This window comes from Kryptolebias marmoratus, linkage group LG7, assembly GCF_001649575.2.
Source record: "Kryptolebias marmoratus isolate JLee-2015 linkage group LG7, ASM164957v2, whole genome shotgun sequence".
NCBI classification, from domain to species: Eukaryota; Metazoa; Chordata; class Actinopteri; order Cyprinodontiformes; family Rivulidae; genus Kryptolebias; species Kryptolebias marmoratus.
This window is the reverse complement of record NC_051436.1, coordinates 3389918-3399486: the sequence shown is the minus strand read 5'-3', so window position 1 is coordinate 3399486 and position 9569 is coordinate 3389918. Positions and strand designations below refer to the sequence as shown.

The window sequence follows — 9569 nt, the reverse complement described above, 5'->3', positions numbered from 1 at the left end:
GGAGAGGGAGGGGGGGGGGGGGGGTAAACTGACTGATGTCGCTCCTCTCTTCATCTAACATCTGAGGAGGAAACGACTCACCTGTGATTCATCCTCGTTCTCTCCAGGCACATTCTGGACCAGGACAACTACAGCCCGATCCCGGTGTCGACGGAGCAGGAGTACCGCCATTACGGCGCCCAGTTTCCCCTGCAGGACCCTGAACTGGAAAAGGTACGGCGCAGAAAAACTAAACGGTCAAAAGGTGACACCGAAATAAGTAAACCTTACTGCCAGCATTCCTTCAAACAGCCCGTATCACCCTCTCACATGACCTGTTAGAGCTCAGATTACACATTGAACATGACTCTCAGCTACCATCGCACCTAATATTAGCTCGTTAGCTAGCTTAGCTCTTAGCTATTTTAGTGGTAGCTAAGGTCAATTAGCTGCGATGACCATAACGAGTCCAAACGTTAATTGGTAGATTTGAATCCAAGTTTCATTAAAACCCATTCAGTGGTTCATGAGATATTTTGCTAACAGATGAACACAGAAAGTAAAAATAAAGCCTAGATCTGTCTGTGAGAGAAAATAAAAATTAAAGCCCTTTGTTTTGTTTTTTTGTCTGTTTCCTCTAGCTTCCCTTTCCCAAGAAGCTTCCGTTTTCTGAGTTTGTTCCTAAAGTTTACTCCCAGCTGAAGGAGTTCATCTACGCCTGCCTGAAATACTCCGAGGACCTGCATCTCAGGTACACAAACAAATAAAACCCTCTTTCTCCCGTTATTCGCCCGCAGACCTTTTTGTCAAATCCTTTTTTATTAGAGAAGGGGTGGCCAATCCTGGTCCTCAGGGCCACCATCCTGCAGGTTTTCTTTGTTCCTCTGCTCCAACACACCTGATTCAGAGGTTAAATCACCTCTTCATGTTCTGCAGAAGCCTGTTAATCACCCATTGATTCAGATCAGGTGTGTTGGAGCAGAGGAACAAGTAAAACATGCAGGATGGTGGCCCTGAGGACCAGGGTTGGAGACCCCTGGGTTAGAGCGTCTCAGTCTGTCTCAGATTGATTGAAAACTGAAACAAAGTGTTTGGTTCCTTGTGACGTTAAAGGTCATTTAGAATAATAAAAACCAAGTTCTTATGAATAGACTTCTTCTGAACTTTAAATTTAGACCATGTTCCTCAGGAGGAGAACTTTGACTGTTGTAAATTGGTCACTTTACACAAACAGTAGCCAAAATGCATCAGAAAGATTATTTCCATGTTTATTGTGGATGTTATTGTAAATGTTGAGGAACACTTGGCCTCTTTTCACCCCTTCCCACCCATTCTCACATCGTTTAAGGAGCTGAATTCACGATTTGAGCAGAACTGAACGTTTAAATTTCTTGTTTTAAGGTTTGCGGTTGTTCGGGACGAAGTTCGGCTACAAACAAAACTGGATTTTAGGTCAGTTTTAGGTCAGAATATGTAAAAGTGACTGAGTTGTAGCTGTTTTTGTGCTTATTTTTGCCGTTTGTACCATTTCGCTGATGGTATAGATCGGAGGTGGGCAATCCTGGTCCTCAGGGCCTCCATCCTGCAGGTTTTACTTGTTCCTCTGCTCCAACACACCTCGTTTGAATCAATGGGTGACAAACAGGCTTCTGCAGAACATGAAGAGGTGATTTAACCACTGCATCAGGTGTTGGAGCAGAGAAACAAGGAACACCTGCAGGATGGTGGCCCTGAGGACCAGGATTGGACACCTCTGGTCTAGGCAAACACAGACACAGGCAAAAACGTTAACGCTCTACCTTCTCATTGGGAGATAATAAAACTGGTCGGTGGTATAAAGTGTCTGTTGGGTCGTTTACCAAAGCAGGTACAAACTGCGTGCAGGTAGGTACAAAAGCATGTGTCCAGAAAGCATTTGGTGACCAAAATCTGCCAGAGAATGGCTTGGAGGAAGAAGGAAATGACCTGGAGCTGAGTTTGGCAGGTAGTGTTGTTCTGTAATCAGTGGAAGAAGTGGAGACGGAGGCAGGAGGAGGGATTGGGCAAAGAGTTAGTGATACATGAAGAAAGTCTTGGTTCATTTTTCTGTTTCAGTATGACGAACCAAAGATCTGCCACCTTCTACTCAAAAACAGATCTTTTCTCAGATAAAACCCTTAAAACAACCATTGTTCTCTTCACAAGAACCGCGTATAAACTCCTTAAAGTACTCAGATTCACTCAGAAGTGGAGCGCCAGTCAACAGAGCTGCATCTGTAGCTGCAGTTCAGGTGTTTTTCTGACCCCTCAATCAGATTAATGAGTCCAGCTCTTCGACCGCGGCTGATTTCTACAGCCGTGCGCACCGAGCTATCTGGTTACCATGGCGGCGCGGCTTCCTGCCGACTTCAAACGATGCACGAGAGCGGAAGCAGACGGGCCGACGGAGCCGGATTATGGCCATCGATATCCCTGACCTCTGACCTCAACCTTTGCTCACATTTGTAATTGGGCGGAAAGAGGCTTTCATGTGTGCATATTTACCTCGGACTGCTTATGAGTCTGCAGCTTTCCTTTGAGTTCGTACTGTACGTCCAGGGACGGCTGATTAATCCTCAGCTCCGGACCAGACTGAAATATCTCAACAGATGTTCCATGAATCAGCATGAAACTGAATATAGATATACCTAAATGTTGGGTAATCTGTGAAACCTGAAGACTTTGATGCTTCCTTTTTGCATTAATAGAGCTGTGAATATTAGCTTACTTTGATTTGATTTGAAGCTAACCCCACCAAACCTACAAGCTAACTCCACCAAACCTGCAGGCTAACCCCACCAAACCTGCAGGCTAACCCCACCAAACCTGCAAGCTAACCCCAGCAAAAATGAGCTGAAAAACTTCCTTCTTTAGTCCATGGATGGTTGTTTTTTTCTGAAACCATTCCATGATGCCAACAAGGTTTGGGTCAGATGGTTTAGATCATAACAAAAAGCAAGTCCAAAATTATTACTGAGCTTTATAGAAGAGAGATGATGGATGGTTTTGTGCTTGTTCTTGTTGCCCTCTTTATCGCTCCATCCGTCCTCCCGTCAGTGTTTTGTCAACATGTCCTCGTTGAAGCCGTCTGGCCTCCGTTTGACAGCGTCGACCGCCGTTCGTTTATTGTGACTGCAAACACGACGAAATCCAATCTGAACTCTGCAGCGTGTCTATATTTGTACGAGTTCACCAGCATGCGTTGACTTTTTGCCACCCTCTCTCTCTCCACACACACACACACGCACGATTTCTGTCCACTCTGCACTTCTGGCGCTCCAGGAATTTTTTCCCCGGAGTTGTCGGAACGTTTTTAGGATTCTTCAGCTCTTTTGGAAACGAAACGAGTTTGGAATTCCAGCTTTTTGCTCTCCCTTAGTCCACACTGTGTGTGTGTGTGTGTGTGTGTGTGTGTGTGTGTGTGTGTGTGTGTGTTCAGGTTGAATTCCAAGCACAGACAATTTACTAATTTGTTTGGAACGAGTGTGTGTGTGTGTGTGTGTTACCCGCAGGGGTTCTGGAATCAGACGCAGAAAAAACAGGTCATCATCTCTCAGTGGGAGAAAGTGATCCTTTTCTTCTCCGCTGATGATGATGGTGTGTGTGTGTGTTTTCAGACCTTCGCCCGTACACACTTCCCTTGCGCAAACCGTGCGCCGAACCCCACGTTTACGTTTGTCCCTCGCCGGGGGTGGGTCGGCGCCTGGAGTCCAACGACTCGGCGCTTCCAGGAACCTGTTATTAAACAGGAGGCGACGGCCTGCCAGAGGAACGCGCCGCCACGAAAAACGTTACCAGACTCCCGAGCCCGTCTGAGTTCCTCCACCAAACATCAGCCACATTTCAAACACAACATCACCGGCATGTCAGCCGGTTTGAGTGGCTCTGAGTTTTCTGCCACGGCGCTTTTCTTCAGTAGGAAAAATGAAACTCATGTTAAGGTTCTTTGGCTGCTCGGAGTCGGTTCTTTAATGACCGATAAAATCATGTAAGAAAACAAGACTTCTGCTTCTTCAAAGCCTTAAAAACATCAGTTCACGGTCTTATCTGGTTGGCTTTTAGTGAGTCTGACAGCCAAAACATGGGAAAATGGAGCGGGAGATCGACAGGCGGATTGGTGCAGCGTCTGCAGTGAAGCGGGCGCTGTACCGGTCTGTCATGGTGAAGAGAGAGCTGAGTCAAAAAGCGGAGCTCTCGATTTACCGGTCGATCTACGTTCCTACCCTCATCTATGGTCACGAGCTTTGGGTAGTGACCGAAAGAACGAGATCGCGAATACAAGCGGCTGAAATGAGTTTCCTCCGCAGGGTGTCTGGGCTCTCCCTTAGAGATCGGGTGAGAAGCTCGGTCATCATGGAGGGACTCAGAGTAGAGCCGCTGCTCCTCCACGTCGAGAGGAGTCAATTGAGGTGGCTCGGGCATCTGGTGAGGACGCCTCCTGGACGCCTCCCTGGTGACGTCCCACCGGGAGGAGGCCCAGAGGAAGACCCAGGACACGCTGGAGGGACTATGTTTCTNCGGCTGGCCTGGGAACGCCTTGGGATTCCCCCGGAGGAGCTGGCCCAAGTGGCTGGGGAGAGGGAAGTCTGGGTCTCCCTGCTTAGGCTGCTGCCCCCGAGACCCGACCCCGGATAAGAGGAAGAAGATAGATGGATGGATGGATGGAGTCTAACAGCCAATCGGGATGGTTTTATTGACCTTAAAGTTGTTTTTTCCCCAAATGGAGGAATCCAGAGGATGAGAAATGAGCTTTAACCGTTTGTCCCGGCTTCCAGTTGGCGAGTCGGCGCCGCGCCGCTCTCCTCTTTGCGTTAACGTTTGCGCTTCTGTGTCCTCAGTTCCACGGAGGTGGACGACATGATCCGCAAGTCGACGAATCTGTTGTTGACCAGAACCCTCAGCCACTGCCTGCAGTACGCCATCAAGAAGAAAAATGTCGGCCTGGCGGAGGTAATGTGTGCGTTTGTGTCCCCAGACAAGTAATAATCCCGTTTATGTCGATTATTTTTCATTTTCAGCTCGTCAGGTTTGTTAATCCTCTACGAACACGATTCGGACCCTGATCCGATGCTACAGATCGAACGTTTTCATTCCAGTCGTCCTCTGTGTGCTCAGCTGGTGCAGGTGATCATTAACACCACCCACCTGGAGCAGAGCTGCCACTTCCTGGAGGAGTTCATCTCAAACATCACCAACGTTCCTCCCGACACGGCGAATGCAACCAAACTGTACGGGACCTCCACCTTCAAGGTGAGCTCGCTCCTCCTTCCTGAAAACCTCTTCTTGCTCCCCTTCCTTAATACAAGTCCTCCGTCTTCTCCCAGGACGCTCGTCACGCGGCAGAGGCGGAGATCTACACCAGCCTGAACGCCAAGATCGACCAGTTCCTGCAGCTGGCCGACTACGACTGGATGTCGACGGCGCAGGACAGCAGGAACCTGACGACCAGCGACTACCTGCTGGACCTGATCGCTTTCCTGAGGAGCACCTTCAGCGTCTTCACCAACCTGCCTGTTAGTACGCTCACTCAACCACGGCAACAAGCCGAACCTCACATTACACTCATTACGTCCGGGAGAACCGCGATTAACGGTTAAATGCTTCAATGAAGACATGGCGTGACGTTTCCCGCTTTAATGAAGAAATATCTACTAAAACAACCAGAAACATCGAAGTGCATCGTTTGTTTCCACAAACCACGATGCTAACTTCAAAAACAGCTGATTTATTTTAAATAAAAGGTATATTTTTGGCGCTGTTGTACACGGAATAAAACAACGAGAACCTGGAAGCAAATTATGTCGACGTAGAAGCAAAACTCAACACATGAGCTCTCTGAGGAATCAGTAACATTTTCTGCCTCGGCCCAGAAGGGGGCAGTAGCGTTCACGTCGCTGATAGTTAAAAACAGAGACTAACCTAACCAGAGGAGAGCCAGATGTCAGCAGGAAGCTGATGGATCGTCAGCATCCAGGCCTGAAGCATCCCGTCTTTACAAAAATAAAGTCAACAATACTGGTGTTAAAGCTTCAGGGAAATCAGGAAATTATAGCTTCGACGTCCAACAGCAGTTAATCCCATTTGATGGTTCAAACAGTGTGAGCATAAATTTACTGTATTAATACGTTTTAAAGGTAGTTTTACTTGATAAATTGACTAAATTCTCATTAAATAGTGTACTGTAGGGTTACTTACCCATGGAAGGATATTCTAGATGCTTTTTTTTGCTTTTATTGGTGCAGTTATAACACAAACATGACTCAGATGTCAACAAGTTTATGTAATCAAGGACAGATCGTAGATTTGGACGAAGGTTTTCAAACCCAGTCCTTGGTTGGTTTGGTTAATATTACCAAATCCAGGGTTTGGTACTTAAATAAATACATTTAAATGTTTATATAGCAGACATCAGGATCAACTTTATTTTTTATGCTTGTTCAGAAAGCTTGTCAAACGGTGGTTATTGAGGCAGAAAAAGGAGTATTTTTAAACGCCTGTCATTAAAGATGGTGCCGTTAAACCGATAACCCTTTAGGATGGAAGTGGTAAACCGCTCAGCTGGACACCTCATGGGTCAAGGATGATCTCTGTTCATTTCAAGGTCACGGGGTCAAAGGCGAAGGTCTCAAGTGACCATTTGTTAACGCCTCGTTTACGTTCCCTAGATTGTTCCGACCAGAGGGCGTGTTTTGTACCGTTAGAGATACTCTTATTAACGGAGAAAACGCCTCGATTTGAGGTTTTATCCAAGAACAGCTTGCGTCTTTTAGTTTGAAGCGGATTCTTTAAAAATGTCCAACCGTTCCGTCCTTCGTTCTAAAACGTACGGGGACGTCCCCCTTTCACCGCCGTGAACACCCAGAACGGATGGAGCAGAAGGAAGGAGTGAAAATGGATGTAAATAAAATAAACCCAGAAAGATCCAGCTTTGATTTAACTTCACACCTTTTAGCCTTAAACAAAAACAGAACAAAACAAAGTAATTTGTTTAATTTTAGTGGGGGTTTTTTCAGCAGCACAAAACAAACCGCTCTTGGTGTTCGTTTACGATCGAGGAATTCCCGAAACGGAAAGGCGCCTCGTCACGTCAGTGCAGGACAATCAGCTTTAGCTCGTTAGCATCCGCTTGTTACGGGTTGGGTCGTTAAGCTCATTAAGGGGTGAACCGGTCGGGTCAGCAGAACCGGATTAAACGCAGGATCAGGCCATGGACACTAAAGCCCCGACCGTAAGAACCTTACGCTCAGCCAGGACGCTGTCGTGCAACATTCACAGCTTGTAGAGCGCGGGAAATAAATAAATTAATAAATAAATCCTATTAAAGGCTTCGGAAACTCAACCTGCTGCAGAAACAAAAAGCTGTGCTTGTTCCAGCAGAAACGTTATCATGAATATATAATTATAATTATTTCCCAGGATGCACTAGACGTGTTTCAGGTTGCTCGTTCCTTCATAAATCCAAGTCTTTTCGTCCTTCGTGGTAAAGTTCAGTTAATTTTCCTCCACAATCCCCGGCAGCCTCTCATGGACAGATAAACCCACAGACCGGGTTTGTTTCTGCTTTATTTTGACCATTAAAAATCTGAGTCATGTATCCCGTTAAAACCACACACACACACACACACACACTGAGTTTATCTTTAAGAAGATTATCCGTCCAGATCTGGACAAGCCGGGTCACAAGGCCACGAGGCCACACACGTTCGGTGGTTGAACTGAGCGTTTTGCACCACGTCTAAGCAGCTTCCCCCCCCCCAAAGCCCCGGACATGACCCCATCACACACGCTTTAACGCCGTCTCAAACACGGCGTGAGGCCTCTTAAGCAGATCAGATGCTATGGACCTAAAATGCCGGGTGGTATGACCTGCTGGAGTAAAGATGATGGTGGAAAAAAAAAGTTCACCGACATGAAGTGGATACAGCTGAAGAGAGGAGGGTAGAAACAGGCAGGAAACGAAAAATAAATACTTAAATCATCTCCGTAGGTCACAAGACCTGATCTGAACACACTCATTTTAAACTTATTGTCTCAGCCAGGGAAAAGGGGAAGTCAAATTAATGGGGGCTCGTCCGGGATCGGGATTTAAACATTGGACCACTTGGGGAGAAAAAATTTTAGCTTTTGCAAAAATATTTCACTTAAATCTTTGAAAACTCTCTTTTTAAACAGTTTACAATTTCCTCTCAGCTATTAAGCATTTCAGGACACGATCAAAGTTTATTGAGAGGCGATTGGGAGGAAAACCCAGTAAAAATGTCTTTATTGTAGACGTGTGTGAAATAAGCTGCCACGTCATCGTTTATGGAAGGTTTTAGATTTCAAGTTCCACCAATGGAAAGGGCTTTTTCTCAAAAATTGAATCTCTAATAATTAAATTCCTGTGAATGGGAGATGTAAAACATCAGGAAGTCTTTGTTTTAAAAATATTCTGTGTACTGTAGATGGGGCCTAAAGCATTTTTAGCCTTAGGAGGAAAAGATAAAGAACAGAAAAGGTGTAAAATATGTTTACAGACTTCCTGCACAAGAAGTCGCCGTTTTGTGGTGAGAGAAAATGTAGTTTCGAAGTAGAAAAGCCGAAAATATCTGACCAGATCTTGGAAGGAGACCATAAGATGATTTATTTCCAAACAGCTGAAACAGAGAAACTTTTCTGCAAAGATCTGGTCCAGTTTCCGTGTGGATCTTCGATTGTTTCTTCACCAGCTTTGCGTCGTCTTCGCTGCGTTCGTCGTTTCGGTTCTCACTCGAGAGCGAAGTTTACCCGGGCGCTAAGAATAATTCTGCCCAGAGCTGCAGAAAAAGGCTCATAATCGAGTTGGGCTCAGATTGTCGAGGTGGAACGAAGACGACGGGGAAAAAGGCCTCGGGTGGCGAAAGTGATCACGTAGCAGCAAGAGAGGATTTCGGGAATGCGAGCCGTCGAGCTTTAAGGTTCAGAAGCATCTTGATCCATTCTTGGCTGAGTTCTCCATCAGGCTTCGTTTCGTTCCTCCAAGTGGCAGAAAGGCGTCGACGTCGCCTCACCTCAGGGGTACAGCGCCGTGGAGCTGGAAAAAGCTGATCGGGGAGGTTTTATTTCCACGCAGCTGTCTCTAAACTTGTAATTCCTCCCATCGGTGCCACTGGAGTTTAGCTGGTTTTCTTCGGTTTATGTTTTCTGCTGTAGGGAATGCCTGTAGAGCACGCCACCTTACCGGTGAGTACCAGAAGTGTGACCGTGTTGACCGTGTTGACCTCACTGACCCGTTTAACCCCCCGGTTTTCAGCCTGAATTCTCACAACTTCATTAAGAAGCATGAGAGATGAAGAGAGATGCATGTTTGCTTTAAAACCGTAATATTTGTCCCTGCAGAGGAGAATGATAGCTGCTCACCGGATGTTTTCTGGCAGAAACCTCCGCTGTGAGCAGAGCTGTAACCTGACTGAGGTCAACCCCTCATTCTCCCCCTGCACATCAGTTACAATGAAGACCAAAACTGAATTAAAATAGAAGCATTTATTTAAAACAAGTGACTTGAATGTGTATATGACATGTATTTGTGTGTGTTTGTAAATCCATGGGGATCA

At 46.2% G+C, this 9569-nt stretch overlaps 1 protein-coding gene across 1 annotated transcript in view; it reads left to right on the top strand.

The window, feature by feature from the left end:
• Positions 1-9569, top strand: part of exoc6b (exocyst complex component 6B) — a 108120-nt gene that overhangs the window by 48094 nt on the left and 50457 nt on the right. The window contains exons 13-17 of the mRNA XM_037976724.1: positions 108-213; positions 621-730; positions 4836-4947; positions 5113-5247; positions 5322-5510. Coding sequence (XP_037832652.1) covers positions 108-213; positions 621-730; positions 4836-4947; positions 5113-5247; positions 5322-5510 — 652 coding nt within the window. The remainder of the gene's footprint in view (positions 1-107; positions 214-620; positions 731-4835; positions 4948-5112; positions 5248-5321; positions 5511-9569) is intronic.